The sequence below is a fragment of the Coloeus monedula genome (assembly GCF_965178545.1).
Source record: "Coloeus monedula genome assembly, chromosome: Z".
Taxonomy (NCBI): Eukaryota; Metazoa; Chordata; class Aves; order Passeriformes; family Corvidae; genus Coloeus; species Coloeus monedula.
The window spans coordinates 907,625-935,527 of record NC_138822.1 but is presented as its reverse complement, the minus strand read 5'-3'; the positions used below and the strand labels follow the sequence as shown (position 1 = coordinate 935,527).

At 40.8% G+C, this 27,903-nt stretch overlaps 1 protein-coding gene across 26 annotated transcripts in view; it reads left to right on the top strand.

Moving 5' to 3' along the window:
- The window catches only part of SSBP2 (single stranded DNA binding protein 2), a 122,706-nt gene extending 110,017 nt beyond the window's left edge, over positions 1-12,689 (top strand). For 12 of the 26 annotated variants that reach the window (XM_082301045.1, XM_082301040.1, XM_082301037.1 and 9 more), the window contains 8 exons: positions 580-628; positions 1,628-1,663; positions 3,527-3,581; positions 5,102-5,172; positions 5,896-5,974; positions 7,125-7,153; positions 9,858-9,956; positions 12,287-12,689. In XM_082301045.1, the coding sequence (XP_082157171.1) occupies positions 580-628; positions 1,628-1,663; positions 3,527-3,581; positions 5,102-5,172; positions 5,896-5,974; positions 7,125-7,153; positions 9,858-9,956; positions 12,287-12,316 (448 nt within the window). In that variant the 3' untranslated portion in view covers positions 12,317-12,689. The remainder of the gene's footprint in view (positions 1-579; positions 629-1,627; positions 1,664-3,526; positions 3,582-5,101; positions 5,173-5,895; positions 5,975-7,124; positions 7,154-9,857; positions 9,957-12,286) is intronic. The other 14 variants (XM_082301046.1, XM_082301044.1, XM_082301042.1 and 11 more) reach the window with 7 other exon arrangements.
- The last annotated feature ends 15,214 nt before the right edge of the window (positions 12,690-27,903 follow it).

The window sequence follows — 27,903 nt, the reverse complement described above, 5'->3', positions numbered from 1 at the left end:
ACTTAAACTAACAGCAGAAGTTGTAAGAAAAATCCTCTGAGGGTTTTCTGGGTAATACATGAAATTTATTATCATGACTGGTGTTGTTATCATCATCATCATCATCATCATCATCTTCATCATCATATAGGGGTCATAGCAACATATTTTGTATGGCTTGTTCTTTTATAAATTTGGTGTTCCCAAAACATTTATTAGCTAATGGCACAAGTTTTACTAATGAAACATGACTATATTGCAGTATTCTAGATCCATGGTAAATGCGTGCATCCTCAGTACTTCAGGCATGTGCTTAATTATGTGAGCAAGATTACTGGTTTTATGACTGACCACTTATTTATTTTATGACTTAAATTTATTTTCTGAGTCATAAATAAATTAATCAACTCACCAGATTATTAAATAGCAGTGCAACAACAAGAATTCTGCTCTTCATTTTAACTTGGGGTAGTTATGGTTTGTAAACACATTTTAGTTTGAAAAAAGCCACTTTCTTCCTTCCTCTGGAAACAGCTTATTCAGATTTTTTCCTCAGAGAATGGGGATGTTCTGTGTCTCATCATTCATCTTCTGTTTCAGGGGTCCTGGGGGTGGCAGACCTTGGCCAAACCCAACCAATGCCAATTCAGTAAGTAAATATTACAAATATATTTGACATCTTCCTGTATTTAGGGAAGTACCTTCACAGCAGGCCCAGCAGTGCCATAATATAAAGGCTGTTCTGGGGTCCTACATGAACAGCAGTGTCTGGTATTTCTCCAGAAGGAAGAAAAATCTCATTTTCTTTCAGGGATCATTGGTTTAAGCATGTCCATTTTTAGCACTTGCATTTGGACAAGGTGGGTCTGGCTCGCCCTGTTAAACAGTTTTTTCCGGTTTTCTCACTTTGGGCTTTTTAATTCTATTAGTGAAACTCTTCTTCAGTTTTCTTTTGCATGTACTTGACTAAAATGGGTATTTCTTAACTGATAGTCAAAGTCTTTTCAGTCCCTGAAATCAGTTGGCAAGTCCAACAATAGATTCATTTGTAACAATCATTTGGCTGACAAGTTGTCTGTAGAGAAATTTGTGTTTGTCAGTACAGTTGCTCCTCCCACAACAGCACTGGCCTGTGTTCCTTTGGACAGAATAATTGCAAAGGCTGTAACACAGAAGACAACCAGATTATTCACAGGATTTCTCCAGGACACTGCCCTTTAAAAAAAACATAAATAAAAAATGCAAATAAATACCAGTGTCTTCTAAGGTGAAAGATGTGGTAGCTTCTTTTCCTTTTATGGTCAAGATTTTAATCAAAATGTGGTATCTTTAAGAACACACAAATTCAGTTCATGCTTGGCTGACTCTGAACTCCTGCTGACTGAAATGCAAGTATGTGCTGCCTAAGTTCATAAACCTTATCAACTACATTGCCTTAATAGTCTTACGCCTTAGCATTTTAATACTTCAGTTTATAGTTAATATTTTCAAATTGCTGAAGAGAGGTGTTTATTTTGACAACAGAGGCGTTTCCCCCCACGATCGTAGCTGCATCTTTAGTTTCTGTAATTAAATGAGCACTAACCCGCAGCTGCCTGGAGCCCCTCCCAGCGCAGAGGCAATCACAGCTTTTCTGTTGATGTTACAGATACCTTATTCCTCGGCGTCTCCTGGGAACTACGTGGTGAGTACCTGTGTGTGTGCCTGTGTGTTCGTGGGACACCACGTCTGGTTCAGGCAGAGGAACAGCAGCCCAGATGTGGAGGGGAGCCCCCGTGTGTCGGCTGGGAGCTGCACATCTGGCCTGCACCGAGGGTTTCCAGCCGGCCCTGGTACAGATGTGGCTGTTCGTTACCAGAGTCGTCATCAGCCTGCTCCTAATTGCCCTCGGTGCTGCTTCACCTCAGAAAACATTCCTGTAGCTAACACAGTGTATTGTCTTCAATAATGAAGGACAAAAAACCCCTTGGCTTTCTCAGTAAAACCATGCTGTGTGGGAGTTTCTGAACTTCTACAGGAAAAAAGTGTTTACGTGTAGTGCTGGATTTTGTTTCTGTCACCAGAGATTAACTTTGTTTATTATTTTAGATTCTTTATGTTGTTGTTGCTGTTGTTCTCAGCTTATGTGTGTGTCTGAGGAGCTCTTCTAAGGCAGATTGTTTAGTCTGTTTTTTCCACATGAACAAGACTGGTGTCACAGGGTGACGAGGGAGGATTATATATTTAAAGCAATTTATTTTGTGCTTTACTTAGACAATTAGCAGTGGAAAAGGTTATGATTCTTGCAAGTGTCTATAACTGTAGCCGTGATTTCGTCACAATTTGGTGGAAGCAGCCAAGATTTGCTGTCCCCAAGTCAGTTCTTTCAATGCAGAACTTCACAGAACTCTCTCTGTTTGGAAGACGTTTTGTGGTTTTGCCACATTCCATTTTTGCAGAATTTAACGACATTTGGGGAATATTTGACTTCATGGACAACAAATGTTTGAGGATGAGGGATGGGCCAGAGAGCTCCCTAAAAAGGTTTATAGTGAAAAGATTTCTAATCTGGATTTATTAACTTTGAGAACTTAATACAATTAATCTATATATATTTTAATATATAGTAATATATAAGCTTATCTACAAATATGTAAGTGTATATAATATGTATAACATACAAATGTATACTCTCTTTATACATAAATAAAATTATAGTCTCAGAGTGAAAATAGTTGATACCAAGAGGCTTTCTAAGAGAAGAAAATACACAAACAATGAGAGTAAAAGCAAATTTACAATGAGATGCAAAAGTTAATGAAGACAAGTAACTTTTCTCATGAATGACCAGTTAGTTGTTCCTGCATCTCTTTATGTAATGTTGAAAAATATACAGAGAGAGCCCTTAAAAAAATCAAGTTTGTGAGCTTAGTACACAGGTATATGAATACAAAGTGTATGGAGAGCATGTGATGCCTAGAGGGTCATGTGGGTATGGATAAAATGTGGATATGTATTTATGGATAAAAAGTATGTGGATAGATATCCTGTAAGCAGACAGGAACCGCCAAACCCTTGTAATTGCTGCCACTGAAAAGATATCCCTGCCTGAAACAGAATATCTGCTATTTTAAATTATAACAAAAGAGATAAAGTACAGTAATAGTCATATGGCAATGGAAATAATAATTATTACTAGCAATCTATGTATGTTTTATTAAGGAAAGTCAACATTTATTGTCTTTTATTGATGCAGGCATTTTTAGCACAGTGGAAGTTGGTAGTTTTTCATGTTACCTAAAGATATCAGGGGTTCTGGAAATGTTGTGTTTCTGTTCTTAGTAAATGCTTAGGGTGATTAGAATAAAATCCCTGGAGAACCCTAAAACTCTTGTTTGACAATCAGAGCATTTTGTGTTTCTTGGACGTGATCAGATTTGTGACATGGAAATACCCAAAACGTAAAAAAATATATGTCCCTTGATGTTTGGGGTTTTTTTGGTGTGTCTCTTTTAACTTTAGTCGAACCTTTTATTTCATGCTAACTGACAATTTTTCCTTTCTCCAGGGTCCTCCAGGAGGTGGAGGGCCACCAGGAACACCCATCATGCCTAGTCCTGCAGGTACTGAAATACACTTGGAAACAACAAAATTACAAGGGATTTTAGGAAATACACGAGTTATTTTTTTAATAAAGAATCAGATAACTCTAAATTATGGGGTCTGTATTTCCTACATCAGTTTCTTTTTCCCTACTTGCTGATGTCTCCAGCTCAGGGAATTTTCCTAACTGGCCATAAAAACTTAATGCACAAGTATAATGACTTCATTAACTAGAATTCCAGGGATTTAAATATTTAAATATTATATTTTTATAAAAAAAAAAATTAAAAACAGAACCAAATAAAATAAAAACACTCAGAAAATGAACAAGTGAAAAGCAACCTAAGGTAAATATATGTTGAAGTTCTGTTTCCCAAAGCATGAAAACACTTAGAAATTGGCCCCTGTGAGTTTTGCGAAGGTATTTACTCACCTCTGAGACCAACAGCTCAAGGATTCCCACAGCCCAGCCATCCCCTGTGTTTTTGACACGAGCCAGCAGAACATAGGGAAAGCCAGGGATGTGTGTGGACAAGGAACTTGTTGCCTGCCTCAGTGAATGTTGAAAACAACTTCATAGGCTGATTTTACTTTAGGCTAAAAGCTCTTGTGTTCTCCCTTTTCCTCAGACAGCATATTTGACTGTTCTAGTGTGATACACAGTGCTCTGCATATAGTGGAATTATTTGCTTAGATTAATGCTTAGAAAATCATTTTGGAAAGATTAATTGGTAGACAGAAACCTTGATATCTTCTTGTTGTACGTGCAGGACCATTGGGTGTGGAATGGTCTTGTGGAGGGTCTGGATACAAGTGCTGAGCTCTTTTCATTCTCTGTGCAGATACTGATTGTCCAGAGTTGCCAATATTTTTTTTTTTTATCGTGCTATCCCCTTGGGGATGCGTACAGACTTTTTTCAGGTCATTCTCCTTTCAGTTTCTGTCATTTTGGGGGGCTTTTTGCAAGCATTGCACCAGGCTGTACCATGAAGGTGTATCAGCTAAAGCCTCCCTCAAGAGTGAAGGATCTTTGCACAGCGTTCCACTGAAGAGCTGGATATATTCAAAATCATATGGACTTGACAGGGATGAGAGTAAAACACTGTAACTCCCAGTATGTGCAAGGAGAAGCTTTTTATCATTTATTACAGATGGAAAACAAATTACAGGAAGCGTTGATAAGAAAAAAAGTCCTGTTCTATGGATAATATTGAAGATGAGTGAAGAAATTTAGAACTCCAGGAAACAGGGTTTATGGAATTAAATAGTTACAGATTCTTGGTGATTTATAAACCTTTCAACAGTCATGCATAAAACTAGAGCACAGAAGTAGTCACTTGGGGACCATGGCAATTATTTCTTTTCATAGCCCTGTTGTGTGGCAGCAATGGATAGAAAGGGAATAAAATCTTCTGTTATATTGCCGCTGTGTATGGGATTCAGGCACAGTAATAATATGAACAAAATGACAGGAAATGGATGAGGTGAGTAATTTTATTGAAAAGTGTATTTTAGCACTTAAAATAATTTCTTATTACAGATTCAACCAACTCTGGAGACAACATGTACACTTTAATGAATGCTGTGCCACCTGGGCCCAACAGACCTAATGTAAATATGAATCTACTTACATCCTTCTTTGAGTACTCCAGCCTTTTGTTTATCCAAACACTGCATTTCCATCAGCTATCGTTATTGCTAAGCTTTCCATTTTTATGGGTGGCTCTTTATGGGCCTCTGGGAAAAAAGTGCTAGTAGAACTTAAATGTATGTAGATATGCTAAATCATTATGCAGTAAACTGTAGATTGTTTGGCTATAATGGCAATGTCCTTTAAATGTGTGAAGAGCTAAATTTAAGGTTAATTACTGGAATTGGACAGAAACTGCTCAAGCTGTGAAGGTGATGTGGAGCTTTCCAACTCTGTATAGGTCAGGTGGGGTTTGAAAGCTGTTAATTAATCACGAATGGATTTAAGAGAGTTATGAAAGTTCCCTATAACTTCAATGGGGGTAGGGCTGAGTTGCCAGCAGCAGTCTGGGAAGTTATACAAAAAGCATTGAGGTAAATAATAGATTATTATTTTGTTGGCTTCCAGCCTACAGAGATGACAGTTTCCAAAAACCATGAAAGTGATCAAAAACAATGCTGTTTTTCAGTCTTCACATGAGAGACCTTCTCTTAAAGGTCTGAATGGGACTTGAGAGTCTCTTCTCATTCAGAGCTGAGGATTTTTCATTACTTTTTTTTCCCTCTTCTCCTGAGGAATATTCTCTCTTTATTAGGTTGTGTGAAAAATAATTGTACAGTTTTTAATGCCTGCTCCTCTCGTAGTTTCCACTGGGGCCAGGCTCAGATGGACCCATGAGCGGACTGGGTGGAATGGACTCACATCACATGAATGGATCATTAGGTAATGCTAATAGTAAATATTGCCAGTGTGGTGTATTTTTAGTGACAGTGCTATTTTCTGTGACTAATTCTTGGGAGTTCTGTGGAAGACAGTATGTAAAAATGTATGAAAAAAGTTGTAAGTACATCAGTGAGATGAAGGGAGTGACTTGAAGAGGCTGTGGCAATAAAAAAAAAAAAAATTGAAGCTCACTGAGCAGACTTGTTGTGAGCAACAAAAATTCAGCATAGGCATCTATCTCCTACTGAAAATTACTTTTTTTTTTAGGAAAGCGTGTCCCTGAAATTTTAGATTAGTTTATATAAGGACACTTTTACAGCCTTTCTTTACCTATTACAATCCTAAAATGGGCAGTTGGTTTAACTGAGAATGATGCACATTCCATTCAAATCAATGAAAATCTCTGTGAGAGGCAGCCACGCCTTTTTCTGTTGCTTTCTACAGTGACAGAAATCATTTCTCCTTAGCTAAAATGAAAAATTAAATTGAAACAGTTATGGAAGGATTTTACATGTAAATAGCATGTAATTTATCCTTTTGGGCCATGACAAAATAACTCTTGATAACATCTATGTATCTGACGTTTTTAGAGAGAGAAATCATATTCCTTCTGAGCCCTAATTTGCCTGGTTGTATGAAATACTTATTTCAGTCTTCTCCCACAGCTCCATTTGTGATTGTTTTGCTGTGAGACTCTTCTAGTTTTGTACTCAGTACTCTTCCAGAATTTGTCTTTCCTGAACGTATGTGTCTTTTGCTGCTAAAAGAATGCTTTTCTGTGTTCATCCATCCTAAAGTTGCATTTCCTTTATTCTTGGCTTTACCTGAGGTGAGACCTACAGCATGTGAAAAAAGCCCTCGATTAGTTTTCAATAGTCTTGCTCTCACTGTATTTAATTTCATTTGGTTTCTGTTACTCTGCACATCAGGATCATCTGGTTTCTTCTAAGAGATACTCTGTACATGTAGTGCAGCCAAAGTTGACAAGAACCCCAGACTGATTGAGTTGATTACTCTGTACCACCTGTAAACTTTTACTGAGTTGGTTATGTTTTAAAATGTTAATGTTGCACTGTGTGTTTTCTATGAAAAAATTATTGGTTTAGCTTCAGCTCAAAACTAACTGAGCAATTGTCTGTTTTAATTTCAGGCTCAGGAGACATGGACAGTATTTCCAAAGTGAGTATCTAATCAAATATTTGGAATTTTTAGAGGGTTTCACTCTAAACTAATTTCCTTTGTCTCCATTATGAATCTTTTTTTAATGCAGATTTATGTTATCATATTCTATATAATTACCTCCAGTTCAGAATCTGATAGATCATGTTGTAGTCTTTGATACTCTTAAAATAAATGAAACCAGTTCTAATAATCAATTCTAGTCAAATGTAAAGTTGGGACAATCTCCTTAAGGTGTTGCAGGATTGGGTTTGTCACCTCTGTAAGGTAATGTTAATATCTTAATCCTCAGGATAAATTCCCAGAAACTAGATTAGGAAGCAGTTTCAGAAGAAGCACTGTTTTGATATCACAAACATTAAATAGCTGGAAATGGATGTGAGTTTAATCTGCAGGGATTTTGCATCTACAGAAATAATACTTGAATGCGTCACTTCAGTAAAAATAAAACTGCTGTGGACGTGATCGTCATTAACTCAGGATTAATGAGCTGATGTGGTATTGGTAAAGAGGCATAAATAAAGAGGACCCTGTGTTCTTAAAACATTTTCAGACTCTGCACAAAGTAAAGTGATGCATGGAAAAGACCACATTGCCTCGGCTGTGCTGTGGTGGGCTGTGCAGTGCTGGGTTCAGTGAAACCCTTCTGTGAGATAACCAGCATACATCATTTTTTTAATCAAAGTCTGTGTTTTTTCTTCAGTATTGTATTGCAAAGTGCAGCATTTTTAAGGGAAAAAGCCAAAACATTTCCATTCCCTTGGGATGATTTTTAAAGCCAGTATTGCACTTGTAGCTATTCAGTGCTGTGCTGGTGCAGGTATCAGTAGCTTTGAAAGCTTGGGTCCAAAACAAATTACCTGGAAGTCTTATATACATTAACCTGCATGAATAACTCATGGAAAGCACATTTCATCTTTGTGGTTTTAAGTAACGAAAAGGAAAATGGTGTTAATTTTGCCTGTAACACAGTTGTCCATAGCAAATGGATCCAGTCAGTCTTGGCAGAATCGGTACAGCTCACGGAATTCCTAGCTTTTTAGAGAAGATTTTGATTAAATTAGCTGAATGGTAGAACATAAAGTTTTTTATGAAGTAGATTAAGATGAGGGCAGTAAATTAACTGAAATTATGCATATTAAATAAACATTAATAACCTGCATTTATTACAATGCCCATGGAATTTGTGCAGGCATCAGGTGTACTCTTGCTTTGGAAAACCCCAGTTGGAGCTAGAGTGCCGGACCCCAAGTGGTCACAAAAGCAGCCTGGGGGAGTCTCTAAAACAGGATTTTTTTCAGGAATTTGGCCCTTTGGGGCTGGTATGCTGTAGCAACGGCAGAATGTCAAAGCTTAGTTCTACACAGAGCAAGATAAAATAGGGGAAAATCCCCCAGGAATGAGCAACATGTCACAAATGAATGTGACAAGGTCTTTGTATTCCTGGATTTTGTGGGCAGAGGGAGTGATGTGATTGTGTAGCCTGACCTCCTGTGTAACACAGGCAATGGACTCCCCTGAGTTAATGCCTGCTGAGGGTACAGCAGCAGTTCAGGGTTCAACCTTCTCCGAGCTGTGGGGCCCTGAATTTCTGGTGTACCTGATGGACTGATGTTAATCACCTTGTTAGGCTTTTAGTTGTCTTTGATGGGCATGTTGTCCAGTGGCCCTGGGGATCACAGTTTTGGAAGCAGTGAATTAGACTGAAGAAAGAAGAAGGGCTAAGGCAGGGCTTTTGACCCAACTCTCTGAGCTGCATTTCAGATGCTGGTAAAGAAGTTCTGCTTGCATGTCATGTACATAATTAGTTTGGTATTTATATTTATATTGCATTCTGTTTTTCTGGGTTAAAAAGAAAGGCAAGGAAAGAACTGTGATAGATGTAAGGATTTCATTTTGAGATCCATGGTTTCATTCCTCCCTTCCCCTTACTTCTGTTTTTCCATCATGAGTCTTTAAGTAGGAAATATAACAGTGATGGAAAGAGGATTGCCCATGGTTCAGTTACTGCAAACCAGCTTTGTAAGAGCACCTGACTAATTGTAGTGGGTACAATAACCATGTGTGAGCTATTGATGCAGAATAATTTCTATGGCAATCACCTTGTTTCACCCATTCTCCTTTTGAAGTTGCAGAGGCAGTTGTGCACTGGCTGTAAGAAAAGGAGTAACAATTAATTTTTGGAAGGCTTTAGGTTGTTACTGTTTCAGTACATTGTGACCACAATGAGTAGACCTCAGGCACAGGCCTGTGCAAATCTCTGTGCAGACCAGATCCGCCTTTAAGTACATATTTTGTCTATCTTTAAGTACAAACTCGTACCTCACATATGTCAGGGCTCACAGACGTGGCTGCATTCAACCACATGATTTAATATGAGCTTCCTCATATCCTTGCTGCAGCCTTTTATAGCTTTTCTTGACTTCAGCAGAAGCAGATGCTGACTATAACCTGAAAATGAGGCACAGGTAAATAATCCTTGCTTCAGGAAAGAGAACATTACTTAACAGGCTAAAATTAGTGACTGAATCATGCAGAACCCTGCTGGGGCTGATTTTTCATCCTTGAGAAGCCCAGTGCACTGCACAGTGCACCTAAGTGCGCCAAGTGATGTGTGGAGCATGCCCTGGGCACACCTGGTGAGGCTGGGAAATGAACTGAAACCTTCAGCACTGAATCTGTATTTTACAATCTTATTTAACAGAACTCTCCCAGTAATATGAGCATGAGCAACCAGCCTGGCACTCCCAGGGATGACAGTGAGATGGGTGGAAACTTCCTAAACCCCTTCCAGAGTGAGAGTGTAAGTATTTCATTACCTGGGTTGTTGGGTTGCAAAGGTGGACCTGTATCTCTGGCCTTTTGTTTCGAAAAAGAAAATTTACAAGTTTTGTAGTGTGCTTGTAGTGCAGTGCTGTGTCTTGCATGGTTTTTAATAGCTTCTGAAAGTACAGTATTGATTTGAATAAAAAATACTGTGCAAAAGAGAGGTGAAGCTGGAAAAGGTGGGAGGCATAGATTTACTGCAGAAACTTTTTCTGGGCTATGAGATCAATGAAAAAGCAGGGTTTACACTGAAGTATGTGATGAGAGCACCAGTAGATTCCATGTTGCAAAGATGCAGAGTGCTGTTGCACCTATAAAAGGCAAAGGTTCCCACTATAGTGTTCATTCTGGGGCAAATTATGCTTTTTCTAAGAATGGATAATGGTCAAAGCAGCAAAATGTGGTGTAAACAGTTCACAGAGCAGGACTGTGGTATTGTCATAGTTGTGTGCCTGAAGCTGGGTTTCTAAATCCACGTCTAGGTCCCTGAATAGGAGAGTAATCTCTTTACCTATGCCAGTGGTGACCTGCAGCTCAATAAACAGCTTCTGTTGGATCACAGCATAGTTGAGTTCCATGGAAAATTTCATGGGAATCAGATTTTAGGGCTTTTGGGAGGTTTTCTTTTTTAGCTAGTGAAAAGGAAGAGATTCTCTCAGTTAGCTGTTGGTGGGCACACATTCAGGTTGTGTGGAGTGTTGAAGAAAACTGTCATACACAACCTAAAAAGAGCAATGTTTAATATCTGCCAAAATGGCAGTAAACTCAGAACCTCCATGAAATGTGGTCCCTGTTCCCAGCAGCCCTTGGCTCCCAATCTCGCACACTCTGCTGTGCTGAGGGCAGGCAGGGTCACTGAAACAGGGCTGTGGGAACAAGAGCAATCAGTGGTACTCCAGAGAAAATCTGTGTTCCCAGACATTTGCTGGGTTCTGGGTGTTTTTGTGCTGCCTGGAAGAGCCAGGGGCTTGGATTCCTAAGGGCTTTGTTGAGATGTGTGCCTGCAAGGCAGGAGTGACACATGCCTGTCTGCTCCCAGGGACTGCTGTCTCTCTAACATGGGTTGCTCTGTTGCCCTGGGGAACTGCTTTGCTTTCTGATCCATATTTTGCCACTTGGCTGCTCAGAATAGGCGTTATCATGGAGTCCTTTCTCCAGTAGATTTGCTCTTCCGTTCACCAGGAATTTTGGTTAGGGGTGGGTAACAATGCAGGGCTTAAGAACAAGTTAAAAATCCTAAACACCTTGAGACTGTGGTTTGACTTCTTTCCCAAAGTGATCCCCCAGATACCCTGGCTCAGATACAGGAAAATACTTGGGCAGGTGCTTTGCCTTAAGCCTTGGAGCTGGTAGTCAGACCTGTGTAGTTTACGTGAGGGGGAAGACCCATCTAAAATGTTTTTTCTATGTGCTTAGACACTTGGAAATGGCCAGCTTGGAACTCAAGACTTGGCAGGATATTTGTGGCACATGTGGTTTTGCACAGGCAAATTTGTATTTCCTTTTTCTTCTGTCAAATTTCAAAAAGCTGATCTTCCTGCATTTGAAGATTTTCCTCTGCTTAGAGGATTTTAGGCCAAATTAGGTGTTTTATGCAGTCCACAGTTTTCAATTTAAGAACAAATTATGTTGATAGATGTGCATTTCTTCTAGGCGTTGTGGTGTCCCTTTAATGAAGCACTGCTAACCTGAGGGTAGCTGTAGCATGGGTAAAGGCTGCAGTTCAGTTTGTGTCACTGCAGTAGTGTGATGAGGTGATTGAATTTTTGGTTCACATAAAGGAGAATGACCACTGGTCCCTGATTCAGCTTGCCCCCCCTAAAATTGCTAACACAAAATAATACAGACCAAAAGCCTAATTTAATCACAGTCATACATATCTTTGCTTCTTTCTTCCCATAAAGTAATAAAAAACCTCTCCAAAATCTTCCTGTGGTTCAGCTACGCATGAGTGCAGCCAGTCTACCTGAGACTAGGCACCTGCCCAGGTAAATTCCCCAGTAGCCAGCACTGGCTAGGAAAGGGTGTGGAAAGCCTCCGTAAGGTATCGGCTCATCACAGCACCCAGGTAACACCAAAACAGCCCTTAGGAGTTGCCTTTGTCAGCAGTAGCCATATTTTTGCATGAGAGAAGCACAACAGAAGTTCTGAGGACACAAACTGAACTACAGCCCCAGCAGAGGCTCCAGCAGGAATTCAGGAGGGAGCTGAAGGAGCCCTGAACCCATTGCTGCAGTCCAGGCATGGATGTAGCTACCTGGGGTGGGGGAGTAAATGTTTGTTAAAATGTGGATTCCTCTTTTCCAGTACTCCCCTAGCATGACAATGAGTGTGTGACCTGTTCACAAGTGTTGCCGTGAAGACCACAGTGAGTTGGCCCTCTCCCGAGAGCTACCGCAGAAGAAAATGATTCGTCCCAGTGTACAGTTTAACTAAAGGATCTCAGACACAATCAGACCCACCTGTTTTTTTTTCCTACCATCTCCCCCGTTTTGTCAAAAAGTGGGTCCCAAACATGCTTGAGACAACTGTAAAGAGTGGCATGAGAGAAGTGCCCGAGGTGGAGCTGCAAGCGCCTGTCTGTGTGTGTACATGTGTGGGTCGGCGTGGGGTGTGTGTGTGTGACACAAAGCGCACACACACACACACAGACCCCAGGACATTGTAAAATAGTATCACATGACATCTTACGTAGCAATCAGAAGTAGGGACTTTTATTCCATTTCTTTTTTTTTTTTTTTTTTTTCACGTTTACATTTTAATTATTAAAATTTGCTTTCCCTCTCCCCTCCTGAACTGTTTTATGTTGCATATATCACTGCTTTATAAGTTATTTTTTAAGTTGAACTCAAAGGATAAATTCTTTTGATTTTGTTAGTGTCTGCCATTATGGATAGGAATAAAATTGCTTAGACGAGCTTTCATTAACTTTTGTTTGATACCAGCTACCCTGTGAATCATGAATTGTACTGTCTCAAGAAATAGAAGAAAGCTCATCTTAATTTTTTGGAGAAATTTAATAACTTCCACCTAGTTTGGGGATTTTTTTTGATACTTTGCCTTTAAGAGAAAAAAAATAAGCACTGAAGGTTATTTTTCTTCTTTAACTGAAGCCTAATATCTGCAATACCTATTTTAAATGGAAGCCTGAATTTGATACAAGCTTCTCAGTTTATATAGAGTACTATAAGGTTACTGTAAGTGAGCTCCAATTGCTATAGAATCTAGCAATAAAGTGTCAGGGCTTCTCCTGCCCTTGGAATTGAGTTTTCTATTTAGCACGGTCTTCTGTAGGGGTGGTAGTTAGTGGAAATACAGTAGAGTCCTTATCACCAAACATTTCCTAACAACTTACAATTATGTTTCCCGTTTTCAGTGATTCTCAAACAAATATGAGCAAATATGATCCATGTTCCTAATTATAACCAGTATATCCCAAGCCCATTTAGAAAATCAGGTCATCCTGCTGCTTGGGTGTGTGTTATCTACCATATCTGCCAGAATTAATTCCCCCAAAACTTTCCAGTCAGCAGCCTTTTTTTTTTTTTTTTTGGAGCCAAAATGCCACAGTAAACTTTTTATGACTACTAGCCTTGTGAGGGTGTTACCTTTTGCCATGCAGAGAAGAGGAACAAAGGTCTGGGCCCTTTTATAAGGAGGACAGACAGGTATGAAAGCTGGGGACAGAATGCAGAAAAAGGCCTAAAGGAAACTCTTCTGGAAGCATTCCCATTTCTCTTCGGGCAGAGCTCTGAAACCAAGATTATGGTACATTTACTTAGATTTTCAGCTCCCCCAAGTAAAATAAGTTTTCAGTTTGTAGTGATACAAAGGCTGATGATCAGCAGTGCAGGCACAAAGTGGCTCAGCAGAAATTGGTGCCACAGACAGACAGCAAATTCCTGTCCTTGGACTTAAATCTAGAAGAGCCACGTGCAGAGGAGGAGCAGTTCTGGGATGTCCACGTAAAAGGGGATTTTTTTTTGAGGAACTTGTGATAAAGGAACATATGTGATGGGCTTGTGATGGCAGCGGGATGTGTAAGGAATACTGCAATCTCCTAACTCGTTATTTCCATATATTATATGTGTATAATATATGGAAATAAAAAGATTTAACACTTTACTCTCCTGTTGGGCCTATTCAAAGATGAAAGTCTCAGAGGATTAAAATTATGTTGAAGTATCAAAGATTTTGGTAGCATTACTTTTTATTAAGAACTACTTGATTAGATGTAAACATAACCTAGATAGTCATTATGTGGTTTTGTAGACTGTATTCCCATTGATTAAGAAGGTCACATTCATTTGCCTGTCTTTGGAAAACACTTTGTTGCTGTCTCCAAAGATGCTGGCAGACCCTGCTATTGGCTTGAGTCACAAACACAAAATCAGGTGTAATCTCCTCAGACCCTTTGCTGTTGTCACTAACACCGCTGGGGTGGCCCCAGTACACCCAGAGTCCAGGTGTCCTTGCAGCCTGTGTTTGCCACCTCTATTATCTGTGGTAGCCTTCCAGGGACCCGAGGACTTTTTCTGGCAGTTCCAGTCAGATTATGTCACTGCTTATGGACTAAGGTAGATGGGAAGAGTGCATCAAGTGCCAAGGCCCATTCCCCAGGTCAGTGAGCTGTCAGGCACCTTGGAAGGATGGAAGTCTGATCATTAAACCTGTGCAAGGAATTGCTGACACAGATTGGATGTCATTACCAAAAATGTTATCCTCGTTTTTATACAAGACCATAACACCCTTTCAGCACGTAATTCAGTCACTGTGTCCTGCATTTCTCATTTCCATACCCACATAGCCTCACAGGCAGCAGGTGATGTCACTAATGCTTTGTCCAAGCCTTTACCCAGCCTCAGCCAGGCTTTGGAGAGGCCAGGTTCTACAGCTGAACCATTATAAAACAATCTTAAGTGCTAATCACTCAACTTCAAAATTACACCTTTGGATTATTTTTTTATTAATATGCACAGGGCTTTTTGCTTGTTCATTTTTCTTTCTTTTGCTTACAAATCCTTGTAGGATTTTCATGGTATCAGGAGCATCAATATGGGAAGAAAAACTATTCCCAAGCGGTTTTTGCTCCCACTTACATTTCTTATGCTCCAGATACCAGGAGCAATGTAACTGCTGTTTGGTTCTGTCCTTATGCAACAGCATTGTTGATGATGTCAGAATTTGTCCAGCTCTGTGAGGAATTTTGTTTTAAGTGGTGTGGGATAGATCTCTCACACTAGGTTTTTAGACAGATCTTGCTCTTTAGTATAGAAATAAATAGATGGTGATTCTGTAAATGGGTCTTTCAGGCAAGGTTGAAGTAAGCCTTCTTAAAAGCAGAAGTGATTAAATCTTAGAGTAGCAGAAATGAAGAATAAGGGATTTCTTATGCTGTAAGAACTCTTGCAAATATTCTGGCTTTGTAGAAATCAGCTGAAACTGGATTCGCTTGTGAACTTCACAGCGAAACCAGGGTCTTACCTGCTGCTTAAACCTATGGAAAGAGTGTTCAGATCCAGATTTATCTCCATGTCACCCAGATTTTATTGCCATGTCTAAGTCTTGTAGGCAAGAACAGGGTTTGGAGCAAGGAAGAAGCTGTCCAAATCACAGGTAAAGCATGTGGCCTGGCATGCATTAGCAAAACACCTGGATATTTGCATGTAGGGACTAAGTTATTTTCTTAATTACTGGAAAATGAGGAAAAACTGCAGTTGCGCTCCCTCCCTGCCAAAAAATTCCATTTTTTATTTGGAAGCCCTCTGATAGCAGAGCCCCAGCCACCCAACAGGTCACGTGTTCAGAGACAGTAACAACTGTCAGCCTGTTCCCCATAATGGAGAATTAAATGTTCCATGTCCCAGGACATCCAGCTGTTCCTGTCCTTTCCAACAGGAATACTCAATGAGAGATATATAGGCTAATCATTTATTTTAAATAATTCCAGTTGGGAAAAAGTGAATGGAAGCTTGCTTCTTTAAGGATGCATCAAAGGACAGCTTCTTCAACTACCTAAAACCAACTGAATTTTCCTCTGTTCTGTGGCTAACAAATGCAATACTGCATGTGCAATTGATTTGGAATTAGATTTAAGGAGGAACCAGCTGTTACAATATTTAGTGTAGATTACTTTATTCAAAAGGACTTTCCAGCTGATACCTGTTGCACAGATTTCTATTTCTGTATCAATTAATTAAATGTTTTCCCCTGTTCCTAGTCAGCTCTGATCCATTGCTGTTCTTATGTTGTTCTTCTGGTGCCTAAGTATGAACTGGATTCTTCAGAAATTGACATTTGCATTTCAAGAACATAAAATATACCTTAATAATGTAAAAAGTAGAGGTAAATTTACTTCTTCTGTAATTCACTGTAAGTGGTGATATAACTGTGGGTCCTGTCCCAGACACACTTGGGTTTGCTCAGGCCTTAAGGATGGGAATGCTGACAAAGTACATCTTTCAAATAAACCCCTAAAAGCTATTTCAACACTGACATCTCACACTGAGGAGGCAATTCATGATTCAGTGATCCAAAACAATTGTAAAAATTCAGAGATAAATTAGTTACATTTCAATTTTACTGTATGCAGTTCTCTCTACTTTTCAGATATTATTGGCACAATCCTATAAACTGCTGCTTGTGCCACTTCTGCTGAAACTTTGATGAAACCACTCACACAAGGTCATTTTTTGGATAGGATTCCACCTTAGTCTGGATCAAATACATACCTCACCTGTGGTGTGACATTATTTGGCAGATGTAAAAACTGAGTATATAGAGCAAAACACAGAGGGTCTGTTGAAATTACCGAAATGATATTTCAATCTGAAAAATGAGAAAAGATAATTTAAAATACTGCTTTGCACTCCTGTATAGTGTCTACATATTGGAAACAAATTACAGTACCAAATCTAGAAAAAATAAATAGATCATCTACTCAGCACATGAAAATTCTGATCCTGCCCACAGCTTCACCTTGGTTTGAAATTGAGCCTGCACATAGTTAATTTTAAACAGATCTAAGAACACAGGTAGTATCCTTCAGGAAAGTAAAAAAGTAGGACTGTAATAATCTAAACCCATGCTTGAACATGGAGAGTCTAGAGCTCAAATTAAGTCTTTCCTAAGCAGACATTATTTGACAGGTTTTACCAGTGCAGGAGCATGTTTATGTATCGATAGTACTGACATGCGGAACAGATTTGGCTTTCTTCTGTTTCTTACTTTATTAGAGCTTTGTTCACTATTACATGAAGTATTTCTGTGACTTTGTTCTTCCATCTTGTTTTCAATTGTGCGGCCATAGTTTCCCTCAACACAGCCAACAGCTTTGCAGTTTTAGTCCAAACTTCTGTTTGGTCGCTGTTCTTCATTTAAGCTTAAAATGTGTAAGAAAACCTCTCATGTAATGGGAAAACTTGCCATAAAAATGTATAAAGGTTTTCTTGGGTACATGTTTTCAAATTGAATAAATGCAGTTTTCAGTTATAATTTGAAATGGTCACTTTCTAGCCACTATTTCAGTTTTGTGTGAAAAAGAAATGGAGAGAGAAAATCACCTTGATTTTTTCTTTATTTGAATTCAGCATTGTAAATATTTGCTGAAAGACATGATTTTGGGGGAAGCCAGATCAAAAAGAGCTTTGCTGCCTAGTTGCTATAAATAATACAGCTGGACTTCATGTTGAAAGCTCCTTCCACATCCCCAAAAGTGTACTGCTTGACATCGTCTGATTTGTGTGACCTTGTACAAAGCCTGATTCACAAATAGGGGTTTAATTTGCCTGATGAGTGTTTTCAGTGTGTCTTGTGGATGATTCAGGGTTCTGTGGTCTCAGAAGAGTGGTCGAGCAGGCTTGTTCCCAGGTCAGGTGGCTCAGGACTGGGTAATTATCCACCAGAAACAAGGTGTTAGTTCGCTACCTCGCTGTTCTCTTGAGAACTTGCACAACTCTTCTTGCCGTTAGGTTCTGGGGATCCTTTTAAGATTTTACAATGCTGAGACAAGAGGCTGAATTTTGCTAAGAGAAAATTCTGGCAGTTTTTAGCATCAGTTATAGGGAAACAGCACAAAACATGGGGATTTAGAAAGGTGATGTGTTTTCAATGCCCTGGGTGAACTAGGAAATAGACTGTACAACCTAGGAGTTTGGGCTGTTACAGAGATACTGAAATCATCAGTAATTGCTTTTGATGGGAAAATATATTGCTGTGGAACAACTGCTCTGATCCTTGAGGAGTCAAATTGTCAGCTGGATGAACTGGATATTTTAGGCTTTATTTCTGTTGTTTTAATCTTCATGTTTTACCCTCTCTCACTTGGACTTCCCCATTAAATGTACTGGGCCAGATCTTTGCACAAAAATAAGAGCATTTTGCCCAACAAACTTGCAGGAAGTTGTTCACATCTATAACGAGAGCCCTGCTGTAGAGAGTTTATTTCATTAGAGTGAAATAGAGCATAACACTAGATAAGGAGTGGCACTGCAGCATCCCAAGAGTTCTCATTGCTCCAGATCAGGAAAGTTAGCATCCCACATGCTTGCAAATTAGATGAGATGGTTCCTAACAATGATAGAAAATAGCTTGAAAGAAAAGCTGATTCTTGTCATGCAGACTGGAGGAAAGTAAAATCCTAAATACAGGATATATTTCATTGAGGTAGAAATTTACTGAAGCCCTCTGTAACAGAAGCAAGGAGCACATCCAGTGGTTTAGTGGGAAAGCAAAGTGGTGCTACCAAATTGTTGTCAACAAACATAAGATCCAAAAGCAGGTACAAGCTATTTTCATTTTCATTTTTCTAGTCTCTTTTATTTTTTCTGATTATGTTGTAGTTTTGATTTGATTTGCATTTACATTAATGGATAAGGAAGAGAACACAAGTTCCTAAAGTAGGGCTGGAATGAATTAGGGCTGGAATTAGAGACATGGAAGAGTGGTGTGAGTAAAGCTGGAGTTTTCCATTAGTTAAAAATCAAGTGAATTTTTATACTACTATTTTTCCAGGACAAAAAAACATCCATACAATAAACTTTGGCTCTGTCATGGCTGTTTGAGAAGTGTGAATACAATTGCTGTGTGTGCTTGGAGACCAGTTTTGAGGCTTTTGGTTTGTTTTTTTTTTTTTGCAAGTATCCCCTTGGAGTACATCTATTTTGTGCATGTTTGGCTAAAACCACAAAAAACAAACCACATCTATTTAATGGATTGGTGTACACACATCTGGTTCTGGTGGGAAGAGGAGGAAGATTTGATAGCTGGTGGGTTAGCATATTTATGTGAATTACTGACAGCATTGGTAAACTATTGTCAACTTTGTCCGCATTGCACAAGATTCTGTGTGTTGTCTACTGCTGGTGTTATAACCTGGGTGATCCATGCATATCCTGTAAATTCCTGTAGGTTTTGTGTAAGAAATTTTGTCACCACTGCTTGCTACTGTAAATTCTTGTTTTGAAGCAACAGGTGGCATTTGACTGTACAGCCATGTGTATTATATACTGCAACAGTCCTTGTTCTGTCCTCTGAACTCGCTGTCCACATAGAGTTGAAGCTCTGTTAAGCACGCTTAGTGGTTTCAGAATTTATTTCAAACAGCAGATCTATAAGCCATTTACAGGAATATTCAATGTAATGTAAGAGATTTCAGCCCAGTTCATATCCTTGTCTGAGAGCTTGGGGTTGGATTGGAGCAGGCATCCCAGGTGCCTGTGCCTGCTCACCTGAGAGGTGTCACACCTGTGCAGGTGTCCCCCGGCAAAGGGGTGCCCCAGGCACAGCACCTGGGCAGGCTGCTGCTTTACAAAGATGTGTGACCTGGTGTCTCTTTTATTCCCCAAACACTGCACCAGTGCCAAGACAGAAGCCCATCTCTAAGGGCATACAGGAGGCTGCCCAGCGCTGCCTGGGGATTGTGTCCTCATCCCCACCCACTGCAGGCTTTACCTGAGGTGGTGTTTTAAGGAGATTTGAACTCTCTGTCTCTACCAAGAGAGAAAAATAACCTGAATTCTGGGACTCTGGATTCTTTTTTTTTACAATATTTTATGCTATACAACAAAGATCTGAAAATGTCTGTGTTCTTTGCTGGTTTCTGACATCAAAAGTTCAAGTCCTGTCTAGTCTGAAAGGCAATGATGGGAAAACTGAAGAAGCTTAGAAAGTTGAAGGGGATTCTTACTTCGATTATTTTAAATTCTGTGTTTCTATTGATAGTTTAATCAAATGACTAGGCTAATCTTTAGAATCAAGGCAGTCTTAATGACTTCTCACCTTCACCCTTTCATGTAAGACTTTGAGAACTTGCAATAAGTGTTCCTCATGCTTACAGTCCAATTTGTACATAAATTCCCTGTATTTCTAAGATCGAAAAATATTTCTACAGTTACTTCTGCCCTTTACAGAGAATAACAGGGCAATCCCAGTCCCATAATCCCAAGTATTTGTAGGTGTATTTTAGACAAAGAATGACTTTCAACATCATAAATAAAACTAATGTTCAGTGTTCCAGTCTCTGGAAGTAAAGAAAACCTCAGTAATTTTGCAAACCAGCAAGAATGAAACTTGTCTATATAAATATTAATGTAGAAAGTGCATGCAAAACTTGATACTGCCTCTGACCTTAATCATTACTATTGATACTATTGGGGATCTCACAAATGTGTGTTTCAGAACGCTGTATTTCTTCTCAGTGTGTGCTTCATCCTCATTACCAACAGCTCCTGCAGAGAGCCAGTCCATGCCGTAGCCAAGGCATGGGGATGCAGAACTCCACAGCACCATGAATACATGGACATGTGTGCGTGTTGTGTTAGGATGAGTAACCACTGCAGCTGCAAACCCCTCCAGACCTTGTGTGTAACTCTCCAGGGCAGCCTCTGGGATGTTTTGGGAGGGCTGCAGTCCCTGTGGACGAGAGCTGCTCAGCAGCGCTCCCAGACCAAGTGGCTCCAGGTCTTGCTTTGGGGGATCATCATGAACTCAAGCCTCACTGTTTCATGTGTGACAAGCTCCTTGCCAGACTGTGAGCTGCAAAGGCACGGATGGTGTGGGTCACTGACCCAAAGCGTGTCCAGCTTGGAACCTCAGGCAGGGCTGTGACAGACTGGATTGTCATGGTGATACTGTGCCACCACATCAGACTTGTTTCCGCTCCATGCTGTGGCCTGATTCATCCTGCCCTAATTTCAGCTGCCTAAAAATTACCAGCCTGGGTCTTGTGTGTAAGGCAGAGGAGGGACACGAGCGGAGATGCCTCTGGAAGATTGCATTATGGCATCAGTTGCCCTCACCACTGATGAACGGCCGGAATTAGGTGGGATGAATCCAAGTGTTTACAATTGGCTTCTCACACCTCTACACAAAAGTGTATTTATTCGAGCTTGGAAGGGGCAAGAATAATGCAGCTCCTTTGAACCTGAATCCAAGTGACTTACAGATGACTTTCTGAATTCAATCTCAAACATGAGACTTCTGCCCTGTAGTGCTATTTTCTGTATTTCTGCTTTGATTTTAATGAACAGCTATAGCTTGAGCTTGCAACTTGTTGGAACATTTCTAGGGGGATTAGCCCTGCCTAGGAATCCTCACCTTTATTTGTTAAGTGGGCTTCCTTGTTACCTGCACTGATTTTCATTGCAAGCAACACATGAAGAAACCATTGCATAGATCAGTCAACACCAGCAACAGCATATGCAGCTTTTAAATTCAGCTGTGGGCTTGTAACTAAGGTATTAATGTTCATACCTTCCAGGTGTGGCTACAGATTCCTTTCCAGAGAGCTTTAAGGAATAAATCTAGGAGGTCCTGACTGAGGATTGTGAGAGCACATGTAGTAATGGCAGTTGATGATAGGTTTTATTGGGGGAAACTTGCGATAAATGTGTTGGGATTTAATGTGCTGGTTTGGAGATGAGGGAACATCCCATATGTCAAATAGAGCAGATGTTGCAGGCAGCGTTACTGTGGGTTAGCAGAGCTGCTTCCAGCAGGCTCCTCCTCTATTTCCCCTTGATACCTTCCTCCATTACCTGCCAGTACGAAGTCCTGACAGCAGTTGTGCCAGTTCTTGCTGCAAGCTGAGGAAAGCTCAAGAGTAAAAACTCAAATGTTGTAGCTGCACCTTTCACCTTCATCAAGTGTCCACATTCTTAGAGCTGGGCTGGGACAGCAGTCGCCTCCACAGTTGCCCTGTAACTTCATCACACAAAAGTGGGGGTCACTTTTTATGAGTTTAACAGAAGCAGTATTGATCCATTCACTTTATTTCCTAAGTTGTGAGTCATTTGCTGTTGGAAATTATACACATCTTGTGTAGCTATGAATGGAAAAATTGAGATTTGTTTCTTATGATGAGCTGGTACAACTCCTGCTCTGCTGTTCAATATTTTTGAGTGCTGAAGTTAACCAAAATGCTACCTTGATAGATTATCTCAGCCTCAACTCTGCATGAAAATGGGTGTGAATTTCCAGTTGCTGTTCCTGGTTTCTCTGTGAATTCTGAGCCAAAGGTAAAGCAGTGGGAAAAATTGTTGTGGCAGCCGCTCACTGACAGCTTTTCAGATGCTTAAAGCCATTCTGTCTGTCATCTGACAGTGTTCCAGTGTTCTCACTGGGTCACCATGTTGTTGTCAGCCAGTGCAGGAAAGGTGGATGAGCTCACCACCTGGGAAGAGTAGAAATGTAGCAAGTAATGAGCTGTGTTCTCCAACAGTCCTTTATTTGTAGAGCTTCACTTTCAATTAACATTTGTACCTTCAGTTGTTATTGTACCGTTCACTATCTTGAGGTGGTATGAGCAGAAATATATGAATATATATAATTTACCAGAAATATAGGCTTGTATTGTGCCTTTGTAATTCTCTTCAGCTTCAGTATATGTACGCTACAAGCAGATGAACTTCCTCCCTCTTTTGGGGTGTTCTTTACTACACCAGTAGCTGATGGCTTCATTAATACTAGCTCTTTTAGTCTTCTGGGGCTAACATTTCTGTTTTTCTGAGTGAAAATGCCATAGTGCCCTCAGCAGACATAAGCACAATGACATAAACTGCAGTGCATGCTGTCTCTTAGCTTTTCTCTACACGTGCTTGCATGTTGGAAAATCTGAAGAGCTGCTGTATAAATTGCTACATTATTTACCCAATACAGGTGGTTTTCTGCATCCCTTTTTTGCTCAAAACTCCTATTAACTCAGAAGTTAGTGATGGCTCGAAGGGGGTTTTGGAAGCACAAAGGATGCAGGGAGCAACTCTTCAGTAGTTTACAGGCTGCTATAAATGTCTTTTCAGCAACGAAATGTAGCATTTTAGCAGTAATTTCCTAGTGAAAACACTGAGCGTGCTTATCACTTAAGATTTTAAGAAAACAAGTGTCAGACTGTGTAATTGTATCTCATATAATTTTGACAGAACCAGTTTTATCTACGTGTTCATGCTATACCAACCAACACAGACCTGAAAGGTGACAGCCATGTTTTTGTTACACAAGAAGTCACAGTTTTCCAGAGGTTCTGTTTTGATTTTTTGTTTCTTTACCACATTTTCACTGCAGAGGTATTTTTCTATATATTTACCTGAGGCTTCCTTTCACCAACCAAAAGAATCTGTAGCCCTCTGCACTGTGAAAGGCAAAGCCCTGTGGAGAGACACAGGCTTCGCACTTGCCCAGCAAATTAGCAGAAATTTCACCCAAGCCATAAAAGCCTCTTATGTTAATCTCTGTTTATGTAATTAAAGCAATTAGGGATAGGAGCTTCAGGAATAATGAGGTCTCTCTATCCTGCATTTACTCTCTCTGTGCTTCATAGGGATTTAAGGGTTCTTTTTTCAAGGCTCAGCTGTGTCTCTTCAAACCAGTGCAGTCTAAGCATCGTGTGAGATGCAGTTTATGGAGATAGCATTGGAGCGTGAAAGATTTACTTCTGGTAGCAAGGAAAAACATGTGTCCCTGTGGACATGGACACTTGCAAACAAGTCTGATACCAAGAACTAAAACAAATACATTCAAGATGGTACCAGTACATCAGACTCTGTTCTACAGTGGGGTTTTTAGCTTTTGTCATTTGTATTTTATTTTGTGAAAAAAGGAGTTGGGGGGATCTCAGATCACATGGGGAATATTAGAAGTATATCACTCAACAATCATTTTATAAAGTCTAACTTCAAAATGCACTATGATTTATTACAAAAGTATATTTTCTTCTGTTTGCCGACATGGTGGTTCCATTTTGTGATAAGTTAAACTCAGCAGTTAATTTGTTGCACTGCCTGGCTGCATGAATTCATCCAGTGTACATACGTACCTGTGCAGCATTACTTTTGGGGTTTGTATTTGAATTTGCAGTATTGATTATTATTTTTGTATTTTACTTTGCCTCTGTTATTGGAATTGTAGTAAACATAATTTATACATATGATTTTACAACTGTTTTGCAACTGAAAAGTCTCCTTTAAATTGTAAAGTTTTATTGATGGATACTCATTAAAATGGTATAAGAATTATATTAACAATTGTTTTGTGTTTTGATGCTCTCTGTACATAAATATATGTCTATTTATCTGTTTAATGGTGCTTGTGTCTTGCAATTTTGGATACATTTTAGAATAAAGTTTCATTTTACAAGAAGTAGTTGTATTTTCACAAGCTGTGTCCCAAAATAACCCCACAACCAAACACCTTTTTTCCATAAATAACTAGGACTATGAAAGAAGTATACATAAAACACTTATAACTTCAGGCAGTAATACGTTTCTAGAACAAAGAAGTATGCTGTCTACAGAAATGCACAGCTCTATACTGCAGTTGATTTACTGCAGTAGCTGACATCTGCATTTAAAGTGTTACCAAAATGATGCATTTTGGAACACTTCTTGCTAGCTCTAAGGGCTTTACTTTACAGAAGATTTATTCACATCTAAGACTGCGCTCGTCTTTCATTAACTGGAAAAGATGCACAAAGGTGCTTCCACAAAGGCTGCCTTAGGTCCAGCTACCTTGGTGGTGATGCCACAGGTGCTGCTGAAGCTGTGCCACAGAAAGTACTTTTCAAGTGGGAAACCATTGAAAAGCACAGATCTCCTCTCTGAACTGGGGCCAGCAGCTTAATTCCTCTTTTCCAGCAGTGAAAGGAGAACAGTGCAACTTGGCAGGTATTACCTGAGCACCAAAAGCTGTAAAACACTCTATTAGTCCAATGGAGACTGTGTAAGAAACTACAGGAGTCAGCTTCAGTGGTTCCTTTGCAGTCCATTGTGCTCCTTTAGTTTCCGTGTCCTTTAGTGGAGAGCAAAAGAAATGCAGCTTATGAAGGCAGAGAATTGTTTGGGAAAGCTCAATTTAGGGTGAGTTCCCTGGCCTCACTGCCCAGGTGTGCCTACACAGTGCCCAGAGCAGGGGAAGCCACGGGCACTGCTCATTTGGATCTCTGTTCACCAAAGGACACCCCCCGAATGAAATCCTTCCCTGAAGGCCAGGAGCTGTGCACAGCTCAGAGGTGTGATTTTGAAACACCAGCTTGCTTTCTCTTTCCCCTCACCCCAGGCACGTGTTCCCCCCCACACACTGCAGATTTTTCATGTGAGCAGATTTTGATTTTTCTTTGCCCCCCTGTGATTCCGGCGGTTTTGCAGCTCCTCATCTCACAGCAAACAAGAGATCTGTAACAGGCCAGGCACCCAATCACTGGAACTGTGCTAACAGAGGTGCAGAAAGCCACCCGTGGAAGAACAACAAATCAGCATTATCTTAGAGAATGCCTGAGCGTGACAAGGTAAACCTGAACACAAATTTACAAATTACTGGCCTAGGCAGGCAAAACATAAGTGAAGGGGGATTTTTAATAGGAAAATGTTCGGTTCTGTTTACAGACTCTTTCTTATAGCATCTAGGACCCACAGTGTGAGAAACTGATAATCTGAGTTTTTGTCATCTGGAGTGAGCAGTTGAGGAAGGAGGAAACGCTGGGTGCAAATCTTTTACAGACCCTGTTCGGGTAGCAAGACCAAGGTGTCTCCCTGCCACGACAGTCCATTTTTTCCCTTCACAGAAGCCAAAGAGGGAGAGAGATACCAGTAAATTTTTTTTTTTTTTTTCCTGAAGCAACAGAACAAAAATAAATGTAGGGAATAGCACAACATTCTGATTTTCAGAGCCAGGATCTTCTGAAATGTAACAAGTGAGGTAATACAGCCATGGTGTTGCCTGATAAAAAGAGTATGTGCATAGAAACACAGATAGTGCTATAGCAGTTCAGTGATAGACCGTGTGGGAAGAGAATCCCTACTGCACTGAGAAACTCTGTCTTGGTTAAAATTCAAATTTTCCTGGCTGTTATAGGTTAAAGCTGGATCTTTAACAATGTTTAAATGAACAAGTGCTCATGATATGAACTCGTGGATGTATGTTTCTGAGAAATACGGGAAGCCCTCTCTGGAATAGTAACTACCAAGAGGCAAGGTTGTAAGGAAAGGCTACAGAAAACAGTCTTGCTACTGTATTGAAACCATGCAGCACCGTAGTCAAATACAAGCCTTGCAGTCTTACCTGAAAACCATTTACAGTTTATACCCTCTGCTATATTGCAGTAACACATCTGCCTCACCAGCAGCTGATAAGCCCAGGCACTGAGCACCCCCAAACTGGTTGAGCCTTCAGTAGCAATAACACTGTATCTATGGCAATGGTAAAACTGTGACCCTCCTGACAGTTCAGAAGTGATTGGTCTGCGCTTCCTCAGCAGTGCTTGTATCTTCACTGCATGCAAGAGCAGCAATATCCTTACCAGCTGTGTGAGAAGGAGGAGGTAAGAGAATGAGTTCTCTGTGAGCTGTCCAGCTGTTGGCTCCTGCAGGAATACGTGACCAGGGCCATCGCCACACAGGTGGGAATCAAAACATCTGTGCTGGAAGTGCCAGCAGTTGCACTGCCTCTGGAGATGGGAACGTGTCTACTCTGGACACATCTGCCGGGCTGTCAAGTTGGTGACAACATGAGAGGGCAAGATTCCAGAAGAGAATTAAAAATATGAGCCAGAGTTGAGACATTTCAGTGACAGTGGACAAACCAAACCTAGCAGTGCCTAGTGCCAGGCTGTGAGGTCATCTTGGGAGTCCTGGGGCAGGAGTGGATGGAACATCTAGTCCATGGTGCCCTGTACACACCAGCACCCCCTTCATTGGAGCTGTTCATCTTGGAGAGATGAGAGCTGGAGAGAGACTTTGTACCAGGGTATGGAATGGCAGAACAAAGGAGGAATGGCTTCAAACTGAGATAGGAGGTGAAGTTGGGATATTGGGAAGGAATTGTTCCCTGGCAGGGTGGGCAGGCCCTGGCACAGGGTGCCCAGAGCAGCTGGGGCTGCCCCTGGATCCCTGGCAGTGCCCAAGGCCAGGCTGGACATTGGGGCTGGGAGCAGCCTGGGACAGTGGGAGGTGTCCCTGCCATGGCAGGGGTGGCACTGGATGGGCTTTAAGGTCCCTTCCAACCCAAACCATTCCATGATTCCCCTCAGCACTGGCACCCCATCCTCTCATCCCCAACATCTCCTTACTCTCATCCCTTTTCCCTCACCCCTGCTACTGCCATCCCCTCAGCCCCAGACACTCCTTTTCCCTCATCCCAGGCACCCTTCAGCACCTCATCCCCTTCCCCACATCCTCACATGCCCTTTCTCATAATTCCACGCCCTCCTTTCCCCTCAACCCCACCCGCCTCCTTCCCTCATCCCGGGCACCCCTTTGCCCTCAGAGCCGGCTCCGTTTCCCCTCAGCCCGTCCCGCCTCCGCGGGAAGCCGGCGGGGCGGTCCGGCCTCATGGCGCGGCGCCGGGCGGGCCGGTCCCGCCCCGCGGCTGAGGCGGCGGCGGCTGGCGCTGGCCGCGGTGCCGGGCGGAGCGGGGCAGGGTCCCTCATGGCTGTGTGC